The 21,466-nt window shown below is 53.2% G+C and overlaps 1 protein-coding gene across 8 annotated transcripts in view; it reads left to right on the forward strand.

Moving 5' to 3' along the window:
- FHL2 (four and a half LIM domains 2) overlaps positions 1 to 20,987 on the forward strand; it is a 25,823-nt gene extending 4,836 nt beyond the window's left edge. For 7 of the 8 annotated variants that reach the window (XM_029232438.1, XM_029232433.1, XM_029232435.1 and 4 more), the window contains 5 exons: positions 6,100 to 6,277; positions 14,248 to 14,422; positions 17,505 to 17,674; positions 18,406 to 18,592; positions 20,558 to 20,987. In XM_029232438.1, coding sequence (XP_029088271.1) covers positions 6,122 to 6,277; positions 14,248 to 14,422; positions 17,505 to 17,674; positions 18,406 to 18,592; positions 20,558 to 20,709 — 840 coding nt within the window. In that variant the 5' untranslated portion in view covers positions 6,100 to 6,121 and the 3' untranslated portion in view covers positions 20,710 to 20,987. The remainder of the gene's footprint in view (positions 1 to 6,099; positions 6,278 to 14,247; positions 14,423 to 17,504; positions 17,675 to 18,405; positions 18,593 to 20,557) is intronic. The other variant, XM_029232440.1, reaches the window with a different exon arrangement.
- Positions 20,988 to 21,466: the final 479 nt, after the last annotated feature.

Here is a 21,466-nt window from a genome sequence, read left to right on the forward strand (position 1 = left end):
CCACACACACCACGCACACCACACACACACACACCACACACACACACCACACATACCATACACCCACACCACACTCACACCACACTCACACCACACACACCCACACCACACACACACACACACACCGCACACACCGCACACACACACACACACACCACACGTGCTAGTTATGGACCTGAGGCCGATCGCTGTCCCAGCCCGCGTAATGATGCTTGTCCTGCGTAGACAGAACTGACACGTTTCGAGATTAAATATCCAGATAGTATCTTAAAGGTGATTTAAACTCTTTGGAGCTAGAACTAACCTCTTTCGGAGACTGTGTGTTTTATCTCAGTCTCCCAGGGCCTAAGACGGTACCTAGAAAAGAGAGGTTACTTAATATATCCTTGTTGGCTGGATTTAAAAGTCCGCAGGACCTCAAAACAAGTGTCACTATTCTTAGTTTATGGTCTTAAGGTCAGAATCTGACATTTGTTATTTCCCACTTTCTGTATCCAAAAGATAATTCCAAAGACAGCCGTTCACCTTATTCAAGCCTTGTCTCTCACACAAAGCATTTCTTAACATGAGCATAGACAAATCAAGCTTGTTAGACGTTTTTGAAAGTTACCAGTTTATATATCAAGTTATAATACCTCCCTGATCCCTGCCTATATAGTCAGACAAGGCTCAGTAAATGAAGCCATAAATATACAGCAGTAGGCATAGCCGTTCTTAGAAGAATCCCAAAATGGATTTCAGATGAATTTTAAATATTATAATATGTTTTTTAAAATAGCAACATCCCTTAAGCTGGTGTCCCTCTCCCTTTCACCAGAATTTCTATTTAAGAGAAACAGTTCAGCTGGACTAATGGAAAGAGTGTCAGGGTAGCAAAGCTGGTTCGTGCGTTGATCCTTCTGTCCACAGAAAAACAAACTGGTACAGAGTGTTCTCTGGCTTCCCTTCTGGGGTGAGAGCCCCTGCCTTTGGACAGAGGATCTCTGATTTAAAGGCTGCTGCATCCGTGTAGGACACCCAGGGCCCCACTGGTACCTGGAGCCTGGGTCAGGGGAGCTGGCTCCGCACAGAGATGTTGGGAGCATCTCATGGTGAGGCTTGTGCGTCTTGGCCTGACCAGGCCTCATCCGGGGCTGTGCAGCTGTGTGTTCACATGGGTTTGGATCCAAACACAGTAAGAACAGTTCCACCCTCTGTGGAAGCAGCAGTGTATCTGGAAGGGGGAAGAGGCCAGAGGCGGAGGAGAAAGAATGCAGCTCAGGATCTGTTGCATTAGAAATTGTACCAGCATCGGATGCCAAGCTCCATTACATCTGGGGTTTGCTATGCAAAGTGGTTGTTCACATAAAACATTCCTCGTTTCCACTCTGGATGTCTACATGTTTGTGCTCTGGGATATTTGTGTTCACCCGCCGCCCATCCAGGTGTCCGTTCATTCATTCCCCAGGTGTTCATGAAACGCCTGACCCGGGTTTGTCACCTGGTGTGGCCGCAGTGATCCTAGGGTCCACCTTTGCGGGACTTATGGCTGGGGGCTGGGAGGTGCACAGGCAGTCAGCGTCCTGCGGTGTCATGAAAACACTGCATTTTCCAGTACATTCTTCAAAAGAGCGAGCCCGCATCTAACAGACCAATTTTCTTAATTCTCTCTAAAGAGCCCTGGATGTTGGTAAGCCATGGTGTTTCCCACCTGGGACCCGGGTGGCATTTAAAGCTGGGCGTGGCTTCTTCGGCACTGACTTCCTGAGGCTGCTTCCTGCCTGTGGGAAGGCTTTGGGAATGTTCACAGATTTCTCTGGAGGAATCGAGGATGTTAGGGCAGTCTCCTGGAGCAGCGTGGATAGAGAAGGACGTGTGGGTTTCGAGGGGCAGGAGGCAAATGGCATCTTTGGGGTGAGATTAAAGTACATGGTTGAGAAAAGAGAGCATTGAAGAGGGTGCTCCATGGACACTCGTGCGGCCCAAAGGGCCTCCTGTTCAGGAAACACCTGAAACTCTGCCCCTCCCTTGATTCCCAAGAAATGTTTCCGGTAAAAAAAGAAAAAATGCACGTGCTTCCTGGGCTCTGAACGCCCTCCTCCCATCTCCCTCCTCCTTCCTTTCTCTCCTTTCCCCACCTCTCCACTTCCTCTCCTCCTCCCTTCTTGTTTCTCTTCTCTCTTCCCTCCCCCCCTTCCCTCCCCCCCAGCAGCCCGCAACTCCAGACACTGACAGTTCTTAAACCTGAGAAGATAAAAATAGCCCACACGTATAAGCCTGTGGACCTTGCAGATGGTCATTATTTTCCATGGGGCAGCCCTGCGCGTTGCTGCCCACTGCGCTCTGAACCTGTGTCCTTGCCTCGGACTCAGCGCAGGTGGAGAATTGGTTTTAATCGGAGATCAAAGCTCTGCACCCACCCCTCACCCCAGGACTTTCCTCTCCCAGCACTGTGGTCGGTGGCTGAGCCTGTGGCTACACCTGTAAACCTGCCCCCTAAGATCCAGGTGCTTGTTCAGAGCCAAGGGGGATGATATCAGAGGATGACGTAACCCTGGGGGAGGGGTGAGAACTCCCAGACCCTGGGATTTGGGTTTGGTTCATGAATAACAAGTCAGCAGTCACACCTGCGGTGCAGATGTCTCCTCGCTTGCTGCTGCTTCATGCTGTCAGCACCTGTGCACCAGGTGATGTGCAGGAGTGACAGGTAACCCGCGGGGAGGGATACGGCAGTTGAGAGAGGGTAAGCAGATTGTGCACAGTTAGGTTAAAAAAAACCAAGATGGGCTTCCCTGGTGGCGCAGTGGCTGAGAGTCCGCCTGCTGATTCAGGGGACGTGGGTTCGTGCCCTGGTCCGGGATGATCCCACGTGCCGTGGAGCGGCTGGGCCCGTGAGCCATGGCCGCTGAGCCTGTGCATCCCGAGCCTGTGCTCCACAACGGGAGAGGCCACAACAGTGAGAGGCCCGCGTACTGCAAAAAAACAAAAACAAAAACAAAAAAAACAAAAAAAAACCCAAGGTGTTCTGTTTGGGTTTTTTAACTTTATTTATTTATTTATTTTTGGCGGCGTTCGGTCTTTGTTGCTGCATGTGGGCTTTCTCTGGTTGCAGCGAGTGGGGGCTACTCTTTGTTGTGGTGCACGGGCTTCTCATTGCGGTGGCTTCTCTTGTGGAGCATGGGCTCTAGGGGTGTGGGCTTCAGTAGTTGTGGTGCACGGGCTCAGTAGTTGTGGCGCATGGGCTCTAGTGCACAGGCTCGGTAGTTGTGGCACGTGGGTTCAGTAGTTGTGGCTCGCGGGCTCTAGAGCGCAGGCTCAGTAGCTGTGGTGCACGGGCTTAGTTGCTCCACGGCATGTGGGATCTTGCCGGACCAGGACTCGAACCCACGTCCCCTGCATAGGCAGGCGGATTCCTAACCACTGCGCCACCAGGGAAGCCCAACCAGGCATTTTATAAGATTAAAAAATGGAGTTATAGGAGGCGTCTAATGCAAGGCTATAGCTAAGTTTTTTCCATTAAAAAGAGGCTTAAGATGGATCGTATAACTTTGAATACACAATTTTGTATAATAATTTTCTATTTGACTGAAGAAGAATCGGTTTTAAACACTTTGTGGCGGAAGGGACGCACCTGGTCTCCTCAGTAGCTCGTGGCCTACTGACCGTGATGCTGAGGGGTTTGTGCTTCTTGTAACGCGCCGGAAATGTGGTCAGATTTGTGTCCCTCTGCTCTGCCCCTCATTAGTGATGGTCTCACTTTCCACCCCAACTTGTTGGTTTAAGCATAAGTGCTGTCCTAGTCAATAAAACTGGAGTGACTTCTCAGAGGAGATAAGGAACAGGATGGGAGAGAGATCCACCAGCGTCCAAGACAGTTCTGCAGAAACGGGGGCTGTCGGACCCTCCGGGCCCGTTGCGGCCACACTGGTCCTCCTGGGAGTTGGTTTCAGTGATGGGGGCGTTGTCTCGGGGTCACCTCGGTCCCCTTCAGCCGACGTGGAGCCCTGTGTGTTCTCACAGTTTACTCTGTTAGATGATTTCTGTCCCAGTCCTGCAGAGTTGGAGGAGGTAGAAAGCATATCCCAGGTCTGTAAGCATCACCAGGGCCTTACCTGGGACGAAAACAGTTCCCCACTTTGATGACTCCAGAGCACGGGAATGGTGCTCAGTGGGGTTGGTGCAGGCTATGGTCTGTCGTCTCCTTTCCCCCGCAGGGCCTGTGCTTGTCCAAACCCACATGGAACCACCTTTCCATTTAGATCGGGAGTTTCTTTTTTCTAAGTGAGACGGCTGTTTGGGAATGCTCATATGAATCTCTGTTTTCATTAATATTCCTGGCCTCCAGTTTTTCCATCCGGAAAATGAGGTAGTCATAGATAATCTCCCAAATTATTTCCAGATTAAAAATTTTTATGATCTATAGCCCTATCTCCTTTCCTTGTTCTTATTTCAAATCCTCAAGTCATTATTCTTACATTTGTGTGACCAGAATAGGCAAATAAGATTCCACAGGTAAATGGTAGGCTTTATTCGAAAAATCTGTATGTTAGAGGGACGGCGCTTAACTGCGATGAACTAAACGCTGGCAGCTTGCCAGGCCAGTAACTGAGGAATTACAGGAAAGCATTGTATCTTCTGCCAGCATAGCCGCTGCAACCTGATGGCGGCGATGGCGGCCTTAGGACAAAGGATATTTACATGTTGTGTTTCAGAGCAAAACTTCAAACGCTCAAGAGCCTCATCTTGTGATGTTATTGCAAGAATGTCCAGACAATGTTTTCTCCAGGAAGAGCAACGCATGTGTCCAGCTGCATGCTTCATACTTTTGGGAAAAAACTGTCCTATAAACACAGAAGTAACCAAGTATGGTTGCTTGAAAGTTGTCCATTTCTTTGCTTACAGTTGTCGGGATAGATTACAAAGTAAATAAACAGTATCAAATTCGGTATTACCTCATAAACCAGGCAGCAGTATGTCATTTGCATCCTGGGGTATGATTTTGGAATTTCACTCCTAAGTGGGTGGAAATGACTGAAAATGGAATCAAGTTTAATCAGAGCTTGTGAAACGTCGCTCAGAGTTACACAGTCAACCTGTCTCCCTATTTAATAATTTATAAAGCTTTCTCACTTGTGGCAAATCAAATATTGCCACTTGAGAAGATATTTCTAAAGAAGTTGGACCGTGTTTCTAATGGCTCGGAGGCGTTTCTCCACACCTAGCCTTCCCAGGGTAGACTGGCTCTTTCTGGGGTAGTGCTGACATGTTTGTGCAGGAACCACATGGGGAGCAGGGGAGGGTGAAACCTCCCGCCTTCCTCTGCCCCTACCCTGTCCTTTCTGCTCAGACACACACCACACTCATCCTGGAAAAATGCAGCTCGAGGTGTCACCTGGAGTGGCCGTTGGCTGTGTTTCCCACCGTGATCATCCCTGTCCTTGGAAGCCAGCCTTTCCCTTTCTCCTGCTCCCTGGATATCGGGGCTGAGAGAGGATAATCTTGTCATCTGGGAGGAATGAGGCCCCCGGGGCGCCTCCTCTTGGGCAGGGGCCGGGCGTGCTTCCCAGTGAAGCCAGGTCGAGGTCATGCTCCCCTGGCCTCAGGTTTACCGGCTCTGAACCCCCCCCCTTGGCTTCTGTGGTTTCTTCTTATTCAGATTCATGAATCATAAAGGGGAGCTCACGGAAAGTCTTTTTATAGCAACGAGCATATTGTTTTCTATCCCTGCTGTGCTATTTTGGGGGCGGGGAGAATGGGAAGATGTGAGGTTGCGTCCCACGTTGGAAGCAGGCACTCCTTCCAGGGGATGAGGGCTCTGATGCCAGCTCTTTCTTGGGTCCAAAACTGGGATCACGTTTTCTGACACAGTCACCCAGAATTGGGACTTTTAAAGAAGTGGGATGTACTCAGACACAGAACTGCCCCCAGCTGAGTTTTTAAAAGTATCATTGAAAATTACACCCGCTTCAGGGGTGAGTGTCGATTGCTCACGCGGAGGATGTAGCCACCGATGGGAAAGGTGATGGGAAGGGGGACCCTGACGGAGCAGGACGGTCTCTGCCGTGTGCACGGCACATCGGGCGCGCTCACCGCGCCTGTCCTCTCTCCCCTCCCTGGTAGGTGGCACAAATCTGGTGCCAGGATGGCCGAGCGCTTCGACTGCTACCACTGCGAGGACTCCCTCTTCGGCAGGAAGTACATCCTGCGGGAGGAGCGGCCCTACTGCGTGGCCTGCTTCGAGGCCCTCTTCGCCAGCACGTGCGAGGAGTGCGGGAAGCTGATTGGCTGCGACTGCAAGGTACCCGCCCCTGGGCATCCCCCAGCCCCGTGCTCTCCGCCCTCCCTTGGGCCTCCCAACCCCCCTGGACACCCACACTGGACTCCCCAGGAACCACGTGCTTCTCGGCACAGTTGTGCTCACGTCCTGGTCATCACCCTGGACGCCCTGGAGGCCCCTCTGCTGGGCTCGGACCCTCCACTGCCCTTTCCCAGCCTCCTCCCCACGGACTCTGTCTCTGCCGGTCCCAGTCCCGCCACACCTGGTCGGGGCTTTTCCGGGACGTGTGCGCCGAGCATCCCAGGTCCACTTGTGGTGGCCCCGTGGTCAGCATCCTTAGCTAACCGGCCACCTGCCGCCCGATCCCGTGCTCCCCCGAGGGCAGCGCTCTCCCTCCTGGGCTGACTCGTGGGGCAGGTGCGCGCGATCAGTATTGGCGCAGTGAGCGTGCGTGTGGGAGAGCCGGCGCCCACCCCCGGCTGGAGGGGCTGAGAGGCCCTGTCTGCACTGGGGTGTCGGGGGAGCTTCTCTTCTTCGTGGGGACGATGAGGATGTGTGGCTGCCAGCTGAGCAGTTCGGGCTGGCTCTGCTGGGGGCGATCCAGAGTGGTCCAGCGCGCGTCTGCCCTGTTTCTGTCTCATCCATCCTTCCCATGACGGTCAGTAAGCAGCCGGCTGACTGGCGCTAGGTGTTTAGTGACAGTTGAGGGATAATTTCCATCTTACGGGGAAGAAAACTTTGCCCTGAGCAGAGACAAAGGGTGTGGGATGCCCCCACTTGAGCCCAGGCTGCAGCCACGTGTCGTGGCGCCACAGAGGAGTGGCACGTGGAGCGGAAGGGAAACGGGACTCGGCACCTGTCCCGTGGAAGCCTTAAAGCATCCAGAGCTTTGGCTACGACCACGGGCAGAAGTAGCTGCTCTTGCTCGTCTGAAAGCCGCCTGCCCTCCGACCTCCAGCTCTGTGATGTGTGTCTGAGCCCCTCTGCGTTCATCTCCAGGCCGAGCACAAGCGCTAGGACACCGAGCTGCCCCGCTCCGTCCTGGCTCTGCGTCTGACTGGCTGTGTGATCGTGGGCCCATGGCTTGACCCCTCTGTGCCCGTCCGCATGTTTATAAAAGGGAGGTACAGGGCTTCCCTGGTGGCGCAGTGGTTGAGAGTCCGCCTGCCGATGCAGGGGACGCGGGTTTGTGCCCCGGTCCGGGAAGATCCCACATGCCGCGGAGCGGCTGGGCCCGTGAGCCATGGCCGCTGGACCTGCGTGTCCGGAGCCTGTGCTCCGCAACGGGAGAGGCCGCAGCGGTGAGAGGCCCGGGTACAGCAAAAAAAAAAAAAAGGGGAGTTACAACAAGGGAGCCTGCATCATGGGTTCTCGTGGTGTGTAGCCACCATGCAGTCAGTGCTCTAAGGAGCGGCTGATGGTGTGGAAAATTCCACCCCCTCTTCTCTTCCGACTGCTTCCCTGCAGCTTGCTCCCTCCCCCTGCCTCTCGAAGCTTCGCCGTCTCTTTATCAGTTTTCACTAGAGAAACATCAAGAAAAATGTCCGCTTTGAGGAAGAACTAAGAGGCAGAGAAAACAATTATTATTTTATAAAGGCTTTACCTGGAAAAGACATAAGTAGGTGAGAGGTTCAGATATCATTCTGACAAACAACTCTGGTTTAAAGGAGACGTTTTGGAGATTTAGGGCTCATCATCCTTGCCTGGGAGCTAAACTAAAAACAAAAGCGAAGTCACTGATCATTTTTTCAGTATGATTTAGTGGACAGACCCTTGAAACTAGTTATCCTTCAGCACATGCTTTAGGAGCAGATAAACAAGAATTCCCCAAATGGGGCCAAAATCAACAAGACTGCTGCAAAGTCAGGCGTCAGTCACGCTGAACTTTTCAACCCGGATAACGGTTCTCTCTCTGCGGAGTTACGCCACGTGATTCTGCGCATGTGGGAAGGGAAAAGATGTGAACTTGCAGTTAGACCTTGCCATTTGGGGCTTCTGAATATTTGGAATGGTTTTCTTGGCTTTCAGAAGTAATTATGCAGTTGGTTTTGTGGAGGAAGTGATGGCAGGAAAAATGTGCCTCTGCACTTCGGGAAGAGAAGCCCCAGCTTGGCAGGTGGGGCGCTGGGCAGAGCAGCTAGGCTGGCGGGTCTGGTGGCCGTTCTTTTGTCTGAAAATAGCAGGGGTGCCATAAGCCCCACTTGGGTCTCCCTCTGAAGGACATTTGTGCATAACTTAAAATACTGCAAGCCACTGGGGATTAGGCTGATGTTGTGGGTATTGACTGACTTTCAAATGAGGTAGGCAGGACTTCAGGATGACCTGCTTCCATAGGTAGCTTACCTGTGTTTGAGCATCATTTCTATGCAGACTCTCTTTCTGTTCTTTCTTTCTGTTTAGTTAACTCTGAGGAAATGCTGTGATCTCCAGGGGTAAAAATCATTCATTTTTATGGCCAGTGGAATAGTTGACAACAGGTAATACAAATAAAAATTTATGATCCTCTGACCTTATGCTCTTCCGGAAATTTTTCCTGGACACCTGTGGATACCAGCAAAGTATATATATATATATTTTTTTGCCCGATTACAGATGTTTTTCAGGGGATAGGTCTACCTAAGTCCCGGGCTTCAAAAAGTCAAGAAACCAAAGAAAAGATAAGCTGGGCCAGTACTCAGAGATGGCTGCTGGTCCCTCCCATCAGCAAATTGGTGTCTTTAGCAAACTCTGGGCCACGTACCTGGCTCAGACTTTGGGTTTTCCGTGTCTCTGCGAGCAGTGCCATAGAGTCAGACGGGCCTCCAAACCCACGCACCCGCGTGCCTGGAGGGGGCTGCGAAGAGGAAGACGTGGTAACGGTCAAAGGACCTTCTGCAGGTCTAAAACCAGCATTGGGAGCTTCCCTAGTGGCGGTGCAGTGGTTAAGAATTCGCCTGCCAACACAGGGGACAGGGGTTCAAGCCCTGGTCCGGGAAGGTCCCACATGCCGCGGAGCAACTAAGCCCATGCGCCACAACTACTGAGCCCACGTGCCACAACTACTGAGCCCGTGTGCCACAACTACTGAAGCCCACACGCCTAGAGCCCGTGCTCTGCAACAAGAGAAGCCACCGCAATGAGAAGCCCGCACATCGCAACCAAGAGCAGCCCCCGCTCGCTGCAACTAGAGAAAGCCTGTGTGCAGCAACGAAGACCCAATGCAGCCAAAAATTAAAAATAAATTAATAGTAAAAATAAATTAAAAAAATAAGTAAACAGGTCCCCTTGAGGGCACACCTGGGACAGGGCTGCCCAGCGTCGTTCTTCAAGGATTTGAAAGAATGTGCAGCTGGGGACGTGGTAGCCTGACAGTCTCAAAGTGCAGAACACCTTTTCAAAGTGCTGGGCACGAATGACACGGCAGATCCACTGATGAGGTGAAATCCCGTGGAGGTGAGGACTGGCTGGTTTGGGAATCAGCAGCTGAGCTTCTCCCAGCCCAGGAGGGATAGACAGGGTGTAAAGGAGGAGGAGGGACGCCCCCTGCCCGGAGCTGCCTTCATTAACTGGTGGGCGAGGGGGTGCCTCCAGGCCACTGACTCCCCCTGCGGCTCAGCTGAGGTCTCAACAAGGGCACATTCGGAGCAAAGCCACAAGCGCTTACCCTATTAGGAATATTTCTGCAATGGAAAAATATAAATTCTGAAAGGAAGTGTCTGGGCCTTACCTTACCTTGTTTATCAGACATTTTACTGCAGTTTATGACATTCTGCGTGTATAAAATTAGCATTGGCCTTTTTTCTGCGACGTGTCAAAGATCTTTTTTCTTCCAGTTTTTTGTTTCTCCCCTTCGTGCTCTCTCTCTACAGAACCTTAAAACCAGGGTACTTCTAGAACATTTCCAAGTTCTTGAAAGTCAGTCAGCGCGTCCATATGTCTTAGCCTTGAACCTCCAGCATCTAAATGGTATCTTTGGGGACCACGTGGCGTACTCGACACATAACAGAATTAAGTGAGGCGAGACTAGCTCGGTACTAAAAACCAAAAGTAAAACTCTGTTTGGAGCCGTGAACACCAGAGGTGGAAAGAGCCACTAGGAACCCAGTTTTACAGACGAGCATTCAGAGCAGCCGTGCATTTTGGTTCAGGCACCGGGTCGAATCAACCCAACCTGACCTGGAGCCTTGGCCTTTCTGTGCCATTTTCTGGTCCATCCCCACGAGCCCTGAGCCCCCAAAGCCAGTGGCATTTCCCACCTCCGCGCCCACAGGGCATGGACTCTGCAGAAGTGAGTTCAGGAGGAGGTGGTGACGTGAATTATCAACTTGACTCAGACTCCCTTTTCAGGACCCCACAAGAGAAGGAGAATTACGGGAAACCCGACAGCACAGCAGCAGATGAGGGCTTCCACGTGCGGTCCTGAACGAGCTGCATGACGTGGGCTTTTCCGGGGGTGCGCGCGGGGGTGGCACCAGGGCCACCATCACTCATGGCCACACAGGCGTCACCGAGCGGCTGGTGCCCACGCGGGGCCTCACAGCCGAGGGGGCGGAGGGGCCCGCCCCCTCGGCTGTGAGGGCACGGGCACGGAGTGAGAGAGGACGCTGGGGGCAGAGGGTGAGGCTGGGCGAGCGCGCTGAGACCTGCTTGCAGAGATGCTCCCGGGCTGCAGGTCAGCAGGAGGGATGCAAGAAACGGGGTTCATGGTGTCTTAGCATTGTTACGTTAAACTTGCTCACCTATCAGATGGGAATAAACCTTATTCCATGGGGTGGGGTTATTGTGCGGTTGAAATCAAGTAAGAGGGGACTAAGAATTTTAGAATCAGAAGGCCTGTGGAGGCCAAAAGCCCTGTACAGAGCAGTGACTGAGCCAGGAGCTCGGAGCTTAGGTGAGGGCGTACGTTCCATCCCCGTCTTCACGAGTAAATGTGATCTCAGCGAGTGACGCTTCAGGGCACCTGCTGTCACCACGAGCTGGCATCTAAGACTGACATTAATTGAGCCGTGTCAATGTGCCAGGACCGTTGTCAGGGCTTCACCGTCATCCCTGTTTCCCCGGGCGGATCTGAGGCTGGGAGAGGTCAGGTGACTCACCCCCAGCCCCACGGCAGGTACATACATGGCAGAGCCAGGGTTTGAGTCTGGAGCCCTCCGCTTTAAGCACTGGGATGAAATGCATCAGGCATTTTAGACACTGTGCTCCTGGGTCCCCGAGGGCACTGGTGGCACAGCAGGTGTGCAGGTTGGTGACCGGAGGGCAGTCACCGCTGGCTGCAGCTGGAACAGGGGAGGAACGGTTCCAGTTCCCCACGGCCCCGCCCCCGACAGTGATGCTAGCTTGTTCAGAGACTGTTTGTGACTCACTGAGGCTTCTGAGAGCAGGAGTGTGGGTTGGTATTTATCTCAAGGAAAAACACTTCATCAAAAGGTTTGAGAATTATCAAATGCCCCTGAACGAACATTTCAGGGCTGTGGAGTGTTAATGCAGAAACACGTGTGTGTGTGTGTGTGTGTGTGTGTGTGTGTGTGCGCGCGTCTGAGAGGGGCAGACAAGGGAGCAGCTGTGTGAGGGTCACAATGCTCCAGGGAAGGGATGGCTGGTGACTCAGCTGAGCCGGCATCTGGGAAGGACAGAGACTAGCTCCCTGGGGCGGGATGAGGGTGGGACCAGGAAGGGGGGATGATTCCACGTGGCTGCTGTTACCGGCCTGGAGGACTAGGCAGAAGCCAGGGCGTGAGCAGTCCTTCCCTTGAATACAGGACACGGGATGTGGGATGCAGGACAGCAAGTGACCAAGTGACCAGCAGCCTCGGGAGGGTGGAGGCTAGGAGCTGGGCCTCCAGAAGGTCTAGAAGTCCTGCCTGGGTGCTTATGGTCTCGTCAGGACAGGGCAGTGGTACCCAGATTTCTAGGGAACTTTCTAGTGTCAGATGTCTGTCAACAAATCAGCTCTTGTCAACCTAGCTAATGTGTTTTCGTGCCGGAAATGTTAACCGTAGGCAAGTGGATTTCTGCAGTGCTTTTGACCCACGAGATCGTTTTAAATGAGCTTTCCCCTGACCGTCCAGTCCCCTAACCATGCGCGGCTCCGTCCTCCTATGGGACTCGCTAACCAGGGCAACTGGTGACAGCTGGCGGCTTCGCTCTCACGATGTCGTCCGTGGAGGGTACCCCTGGGCTGTGTTGAAGGTCAGGCCCCAAAGGCAGATATCCTTGGGCTTGGCTTCCTTTCTTCCCGGTTCACTCGCCGCCTCGCTGTCCCCTGCCCCGCCCTCCCGGCTCACAGCTCAGCGGGGTGGGGCTCATGGAGGGGACCCGCTGAACTTCTGGAAGGGTGCTTTCCACATGCCACGTGATAATCAAAACTTATTTTTTAATTGTGGTAAAATACACATAACATAAAATGTGCCATCTTAACTGTTTGGAAGTGTACAGTTCAGTGGTGCTAAGTACCTACACTCTGCTGTACGACCATTTCATCTTGTAAAACTGAAGCTCTGTCCCCACTCACACCCGCACTGCCCCAGGTACCCACCTTGCTGCTTCCTGTCTCTGAACTTACCTCCTCCGGGACCTCATATAAGTGGAATGATTCAGTATTTGTCTTTTTCTGACTGACTTATTTCACTTAGCATGTTCTCAGAGTTCATCCATGTTGTAGTGTGTGTCAGAATTTGTTTCCCTTGTGAGGCTGAATAATAGTCCATGTTTATCTGTCATCTGTGGACGGACGCTGGGGTGACTTCCCCCTTTGGCTGCTGTGAATGTGGGTCTGCAGATTCCTTCTTTTTTTTTTTTTTTTTTTTTGCGGTACGCGGGCCTCTCACTGTTGTGGCCTCTCCCGTTGAGGAGCACAGGCTCCGGACGCACAGGCTCAGCGGCCATGGCTCACGGGCCCAGCCGCTCTGTGGCATGTGGGATCTTCCCGGACCGGCGCACGAACCCGTGTCCCCTGCATCGGCAGGCGGACTCTCAACCACTGCGCCACCAGGGAAGCCCTGCAGAGTCCTTCTTTTGGTTCTTTGGGGCATATACCCAGAATTAGAACTGCTGGATCATATGGTAATTCTCTTTTTAATTTTTTGAGGAACTACCGTACTGTTTTCCATACAAAAAAACTGTTAAATGCATTTATTCTATAATCAGTGTTATAACAGTGATCCCATGATCAGAAACTACTCTTCTTAAATTAGGCATATTGTTCTTAGTGGACGGGGCATTATTTGTTTAATTATTTAAATTTTTTGGCCACGACGCTTGTATCATGTGGGATATTAGTTCCCTGAGCAGGAATTGAACCCGTGCCCCCTGCAGGGAAGCACGGAGTCTTAACCACTGGACCACCAGGGAATTCCCAGCGGATGGGACTTTAAATGGTTTGTTCGACTTTCAAAGCCTCAACAAAGACAGTGCTGAATTGCATTCATTCGTTTGGCCTCCTTGGTCTAGCCGGGCGGGAACTCTCCCAGCCGGCTACCTGGAGCCGTGGCACAGCTCCGCCCGGCGCCCCTCTGTCTTGCCCTCCTGGTCTGTGCCCTTTCTCTGCCCAGCTCACGTCTTCGACCCTCAGCTGATGGCACCTACTGGATCTCTCCTGACCTGCTTTCCACCAGGTTGACCCAGGGCCCCATCCTCAGGCTCTGTCTCTGAGCTTCCGAGCAGCCCGGCCTCCCTCCCGCGGGGATCACAGCCATCATCCAGCACAGTTGGGTTTGCCCAGCGTCCTCGCGGCCAGAGGACTCCCGGGGTCTGTGTGTCCAGGAGAAGCGCTGATGAGTTTCATGGGCCGTTTCTCTTTCTTACAGTCCCCAAGGGAAAGCCACTCGTTTTTCAGACGCATCTCTCGCACACACCCGTCTAAACAGTGGCCCTAAGAACAGCAAGAGAAGCATCCTACCTAACTCATTCCAGCCCCTCGTTGCCCACTTGCCCCCCTCGCTGTGGGTCCAGCAGAGCCCACGCCCCCGGACCCTCTCACGTCTCACGTCTCGTGTGCTCTGGGCCTGCAGGACTTGTCCTACAAGGACCGGCACTGGCACGAGGCCTGTTTCCACTGCTCGCGGTGCAGGGGGTCCCTTGTGGACAAGCCGTTCGCTGCCAAGGAGGACCAGCTGCTCTGCACCGACTGCTACTCGCAGGAGTACTCGTCCCGCTGCCAGGAGTGCAAGAAGAGCATCATGCCAGGTGGGCACCAAGCCGCTGAGTGTCTGTGCGCGTGCGTGTGAATGTGCGTATGCGCGCTTCCCCCGCCCCCTCTGCCCCCTTTGCCTCCCGCCCGCCCCCGCAGAACTTTCGCGCGCGGGCGTGAGCGTACATGTGTGCGCGCTTCCCCCGCCCTCTCCGCGCCCTCTGCACACACGCAGAATTCCTGCCCCATCGGTTACTGCCGCAGGTGGGTGCTGGGCCGGGAGCTGGGCGCTGTGCCCTCATGCAGGTTATGTTCCCGGCAGGCTCGGCGGCAGCTGGATCCAGTGCCAAGGCCAGTGATGGGTGGCCTGTCTGTTGGTGGGGGAGCATGGTCCTTGCTCTTTGGGGGGACTTTGGTTTCTTTGTTTTATGGGAGAGAGGAATCTTTCATTTTAAAGAACAGAGTGGACAAAAATACTTTATGGAATTTTTCAATACAGAATTTAAAAAACGAATCTTGTTAGACACGCACACAGTGCGGGCGAGAAGAGCCTAAGATTTGGACCTTGGATGGTTCATCGGCTACTTAGGGTCAGTGACGTCCTCTGTGTGACCAGTAAGGGGTGGCTGGACGGTATAGCCTTGCCAGATTTAGCAAATAAAATACAGGACTCCCAGACAAATCGGAATTTCAGCTAATCCCACCTGGGACCTCGTTAATCTGGCATCCCTACCAGAGAGCCACCTAAAACCAGGAGAGGACTCTGTCCATTGACCGACTTTGGGGATGTGGCCCCCGAATCAGGCTCAGGCTGGGGAGTGGGAGTCAGGGGCACAGGCCGGGACCCCTAGCTCTTAGGAAGCTCGATACAGTTCCGCAGGGAGCCCTCAAATTGCCCTGGAAGGTATCTGTTCTCAGGACAGCTTCTTTGGTAGATACACTTCCTTTAGTCCTGCGAAGGTTTAGAATTAAGGGCACACATATAAAGAGAATCCAACTCAGAGCAATAATAGTGTGTTAAATAATCTGGTAACGTGTGGGTGAAGTTTAGAAAAAATTTGGTCTAAAGAGTAAATTAACCTTATGATTCTGACTGAAAGTGTGCAATCAAGTAAGTGATTTAGGCTTGTGGTTTTACACTGGAATTTTCTTAATTTGTAAATGGTTTTGATGCTTAAGCTATTTTAGGATTCATCATATTTATAAGTTTAATTCATTTCAACAACAATTACTTAAGAACTTAAGGGACTTCCCTGGCGGTCCAGCGGTAAAGAATCCGCCCTCCAATGCAGCAGGTGAGGGTTCGATCCCTGGTTGAGGAACTAAGATCCCACATGCCCCGGGGCAACTAAGTCCGCGCGCTGCAACTACTGAGCCTCAGCGCCTCAAGAGAGCTCGAGTGCCGCAGACTAGAGCCCACGCGCCCTGGAGCCCGTGTGCCACAGCTAGAGAAAAGCCCGAGCGCACCAACAAAAGATCCTGAGTGCTGCAACTAAGACCCAACGCAGCCAAAAAAATAAATAAGTAAAAGAAAAGAAAAATAGGGGTTACTTTAAAAAAAAAAAAAGAGGAAGAACTTGAGGTGCGGTTTGCTAGTTGAGGTTCTTAAAAGGCATGTCAAATACATTAAACTTTCAAGTGTCCTTTTAAAGGAGTTCAGTTCACTACATTGGTGAATGGAACTGAACACAAAGAAATGCACCTTAAAAGTAATTTTTTAAATTCTCTGTATTCATGAATGCAGGATAAAGATGTGCAGGATGAACTTCAATTGAGGGTTTTGAATTTTCAACTTCAATAGAATGAATGTCAATTTGTAGAAATCAAGGTACCCTGCTGAGTCCTCCTAGCCCTCACAGCGGCTGGGGTCACCCTGACATGTGAAGAGAATCAAGGCTACAGGGATAATTTAGAGTCAGACTCCTGACTCTGTGGGGAGACTGACGGGTGAGGATGCCCAGCTGCCTGGACCCAAGCTGTGGGCCACGCGTTTGGGGAAAGGCACAGCTTCCCAGGGTAACAGCCTGGAAATTCCAGATTGGGAAGAAAGATTTTTTTTTTTAATTTATTGATTGATTGATTTTTGGCTGCATTGCTGCGCGCAGTCTTTCTCTAGTTGCGGCGAGCAGGGTCTACTCTTCATTGCGGTGCACGGGCTCCTCATTGTGGTGGCTTTTCTTGTTGTGGAGCGCGGGCTCTAGGCACGCGGGCTTCAGTAGTTGTGGCACGTGGGCTCAGTAGTTGTGGCTCGCGGGCTCTAGAGCGCAGGCTCAGTAGTTGTGGCACACGGGCTTAGTTGCTCCACGGCATGTGGGCTCTTCCCCGACCAGGGCTCGAACCTGTGTCCCCTGCATTGGCAGGCGGATTCTTAACCACTGCGCCACCAGGGAAGCCCCGGGAAGAAAGATATTAACTGCCGCTTTGACAAAGACAAATATATGTCTATCTTAGAGTAGAAGGTGAATTCTTCTTGATTCTGGCCGGCTGATCTCAAGACGACGCCCTCCTCAAGAAACCAAAAAAAAACAAACCTAGACCTGAGCGCTAGCTTCCTTCCTTGGTTTGATTTTAGAAAGTGCTACAACCAAATCAAGGTGAAATAGGTGCAGACGGTCAGTGTGGCTTCTGCAGCGAAATCAGATAGAGGACGAGAGGCCCCCGCTCAGTGCAAAGCTCGCCCCCCTGCCCACACCTGCAAGTCACCAACCGCGGTGCACGGCTCCGTCCCCACCCAGGGAGGCTGAGCCCCAACTAGCAGGTGCATCACTGCCTCCGGGCCAGGATCACGCTGTCACCAGGCCCTCACGGGGTTCCTCACTTGCTCCTTTGAATCAGAAGAAGACACCCCTTCCACCAGGCGGTGGACTCTGTCGGAGGCGCGTCCTCATCCGCAGCCCGTGAGGAGCTTTGCCGCCCTCTGCTGGCGATGCTGCACAAGGACCACACGGTCTGCACCCAACCCTCTGGGGCTGCGGGGAGCCAGCGGGCGCCCTCCTACGGACCTGGGACGGGACAGTACCCTGAGCTCTGGGGTGGACAGAAGACTGTCCTTCAGAACATGCAGAAGGCACGTGTGGTCTGGCCTGGGGCCTTTAGTGAGCATCACGATTGTCCTCCTTTCTCCCCGACCCCTGACAGGCACCCGTAAGATGGAATACAAGGGTAGCAGCTGGCACGAGACCTGCTTCATCTGCCATCGCTGCCAGCAGCCCATCGGAACCAAGAGCTTCATCCCGAAGGACGGCCAGAACTTCTGCGTGCCCTGCTATGAAAGGCAGTATGCCTTGCAGTGCGTTCAGTGCAAAAAGGTACCTCGTATTCCCCCGGGCCCCTGCACACCTGTTGTTCTTTCCGAAAGAGCGGCCACCTATCCCTAAGGTGTCTTTGTTCATCGCCCTCCTTGAATAAGCAAGAAACGGCCCTAGACCTAGTGGGGGGACGGGGAGGGGAAAAGGCAACTGGAAAGGCCTGTCCCTGGGGTGGGGACAGATCCCTCGTCACTATCCAGGGCTGCGTCAGGTTAAAGAAAGAAAAGCGTCCTAAGACCACAGACAGGGTGGGAAGGCAGGCTCTGGGCTCATTTTTTCCACCTAGGAAGCCAGCCCCACGGTGTCCGTTAAGCCTCTTCCTTCCCCCCGAGTAGCTGAGGAAGCTGTTGGAGCAGGTGCACCTGGTGGTAGAGAGATGCTACAGGGATCTGCCCGCAGGGGGGCGCTGAGGAGGGGCTGCGTGACATCAGACCCTGGCCCCTGAGCTGCGGTCTCCCTGCTTCGCCCTCCTGCCGACCAGGAGGCAGTGCTGTCCCAGCAGACACCCCGGTACCCACGTCACGAACGGGGATCCGGGGTCTGCAGCGGGAGCCTGGCAGCTTGGGGAAGGGGCGGCGGGGTGACCTTGCCGTCCGGAGGACAGCATCTCTGGGACCCGGACGCCGGTGCGGCGTGTCCTGGGCGAGGACCGCGCGTCCTCCAGCGGCGAGGGCCGGGACAAGGGTGCCAGGCACAGGCCCCTGCGGGAGCTGACGCCCTTCTGCCCGCAGCCCGTCACCAGCGGGGGCGTCACGTACCGGGAGCAGCCCTGGCACCGCGAGTGCTTCGTGTGCACCGCCTGCAAGAAGCCTCTGTCGGGCCAGCGCTTCACGTCCCGCGACGAGTTCGCCTACTGCCTGGGCTGCTTCTGCGACCTGTACGCCAAGAAGTGCGCCGGCTGCGCCAGCCCCATCAGCGGTGAGTGTCCGGTTCCCGGCCCGCACCACCGCCTGCCCCTCGTGTGGCTGCCAGGCTTTGGCTTGTGGGTCTGTTCACATGTGCAGACTCTGGGCCGCCGCGCTCCCCTCCCCCGCACGCTGGGCGCGCTTCCCTGCCTCCCCCCCATCCCCACGGCCTCTTCTCCACGGCGGCGTTATTTCTGCTTTCGGCTGGATTCTCTCCAAACCGCAGGCTGTGAGTCTCTGACATCCCCGCACAGGCCCCGGGAAGAAGCTGGGCTGTGCAGATGCTCCCCGGCCTGTGTGGGGAGCACGCTCTGGGTGGGCTCTTCCCACCCCCCCAGGCACTTGGTGGAGCCCAAATCTGGGTGAACTACAGAATGTGCCCCAAATTCAGAGTGGAGAGCAGATGGCTGGTGGGACTCCAGCCCTGGAAATGCGCCCACTTTAAACACCTCTGGGGAACTTTACACATGTCTGCTGCCTGGCCATGATTTAATTACTCTGGGGGACGACCTGGGTGTTAGAATTTTTAAAAGCTTCTCAGATGATTCATATATGCAGAAAATCCTGAGACTCTCTGGCCTGAATCACTTGTTTGGTTCTGCCTCAGGGCCAGGGCCCGGGCTGTGTGGTCTGCGGGTCTCCCATAGTCACTGTGGGCCTAGGATGGGTAAAGGCAGTTTAAGATATTTAGGGAAAGAGGTGAAAAGCTTTGCTGGTGCAGCTCCATCGGTAGCAGAGGGAGTGTGGTGTCAGAAAACTGGCCTCAGTTATACACATATAGATTCCTTTTTTGATATCCTTTTCCATTATGGTTTATCACAGGATATTGAATAGAGTTCCCTGTGCCCTAGGGTAGGACCTTGTTGTTTATCCATCATATATATAATAGTTTACATCTGCTAATCCCACACTTCAGTTAAAAAAAAAAAAAAAGTTAAATTAGAAAAAAAAAGTCCCTATCTAGGTTTCAGATCATAAAAGAGAACTAGCCTTGGAGACCTGGGTTCACCCCCAGTCCTGTCACTCACTAGCCCAGGGGATTAGCCTGAGGCCACCCACGTGTGAATGGATTTAATGCCAGACAGCAGGCAGTTAAATTACAAAAGGAGCTAACTGCTGGGTGAATGACAGACTTCTGCTACTCTGAGACCTCCAACTATTAGCCAGTGTTGTTACTTGTTCTTAACTTGGCAGATTGAGCCGTTATTTCTGGAAAGAGTTTGTAATTGCAAGTCATGATCCAAATTTCACCAAGGATTATACCCCATGTATTTGATTCCATTTTGTTTCAGGGGCCTTGGTGGCCGGACAGACCACCTGTATTGTAACAGGTAGCCAACGTACCTTAAACATTTGATAAGTAGACGTCAGACAGAGTCAGACACCCCAACTGAAATGAGTTCCTGCTCCCCTTGTTTCGATAAAGGATGGCTTTCTCCACTGCCCACACGTCCTCCTAACCCGCTCTCACGTTCCACCGGCCTCACTAGACCTCCGTGGGGTGAGGACATGTGGGCAGTGGAGAAAGCCATCCTTTATCGAAACAAGACGCCCATGTAGCATCTCTTTCGTGAGGCCGTTCTGGGCAGTTCCAGAGACGGTTCACAGCTTTCTCATCTGTGCTCCCTTTGGCGCCTCATTCATTAATCGCCAAATTTTTGAGCACCAGGCCTGAGGCACCCAGGGAAGGAAGGGGTGGGAGAAATCGGCTCTGTAACTCACGCGTTTCACTCGGGTGGGAGGAACACACACACCCCGCAGGCTTCTTATAATGACGGCGATCGTCATGTAGCTGTGGAGCCGGTCTGTCTCTCTTTTCTCCTGCGATTCAGGAGCTCCCCGACCTGAGCACAGGATGGGATTTAAACGTGGAGCCCAGCACTGAGCACATCGCACCAGCCGGGCTTGGAACGCGTCCACGCAGGACTCCCCCCGCCCGCCCCCCATCCTCACCCGTGTCCTTTTCCTCCGTCCACAGGACTGGGCGGCACTAAGTACATCTCCTTTGAGGAGCGGCAGTGGCACAACGACTGCTTTAACTGCAAGAAGTGCTCGCTGTCGCTGGTGGGGCGAGGCTTCCTCACGGAGAGGGATGACATCCTGTGCCCTGACTGCGGGAAGGACATCTGAGCCCCTCCGCGACCCCCCTGCAGCCCCCCCCAAGCCCCTGCTCACTCTGCACCTGGCTCCACCAGCCACCTGGGGACTTGCCTCCGCGCTGCTCAGCGCTACTCACGTCTGTTTAAACCCTTCATCTACCCTTTGCGCTCATTCTGTAGAGAAGGAGAAAAGCCATGCAAGCCTGAGGCGGGAAGAGGGTTTTGAGTTTTTGTAATCAGGCGAGGCCAATCAAAGTGTAAAAATCCTTTTGAGTGATACCTTTATAAACGCTTTTCTTTCACTGCATACTTAATTTTTAAGTGCAATTAATGTGTCACGAACTTGAACATTTCCAAGCTACGTAAAGTAACGAAGAGTTGGTATTTACAACAGTGTAACTTCCTGTGGTGCGGGGCCAGAAGCAAGATTATATGGCTTACAATAAAGTTACCCAGAGCAAAACCTTTTGCCAGGCGCAGTGTGTGAAGTGGTGATGCAGCATTCAGGTTCTGAGTACGAATAACACTTTACTGCGGGTGCCACTCATCACTCTGGCGGGCTGGGTGGGTGTCGACTGAAACGGCATCCCACCTTTTATTTAAGAGAAAGTCTCGGTTGGAATTTCTTTCTCTTGGAATTCAGTGCTCTGCCTTTGATGCAGTGACACAGGCCCCGCACATGGGCTAACGGCCTCGCGGGCAGCATGGGGTCACTTCTCTGGACAGAGCTCGGTGCCCTCCCATCATCATGGGTCCGGACCTGACAGTGGCCTGCCTTCTCCTCCGTA

The sequence above is a fragment of the Monodon monoceros genome, unplaced genomic scaffold (genome assembly GCF_005190385.1).
Source record: "Monodon monoceros isolate NGI ecotype Baffin Bay Population unplaced genomic scaffold, NGI_Narwhal_1 Super_Scaffold_19, whole genome shotgun sequence".
NCBI lineage: Eukaryota > Metazoa > Chordata > Mammalia > Artiodactyla > Monodontidae > Monodon > Monodon monoceros.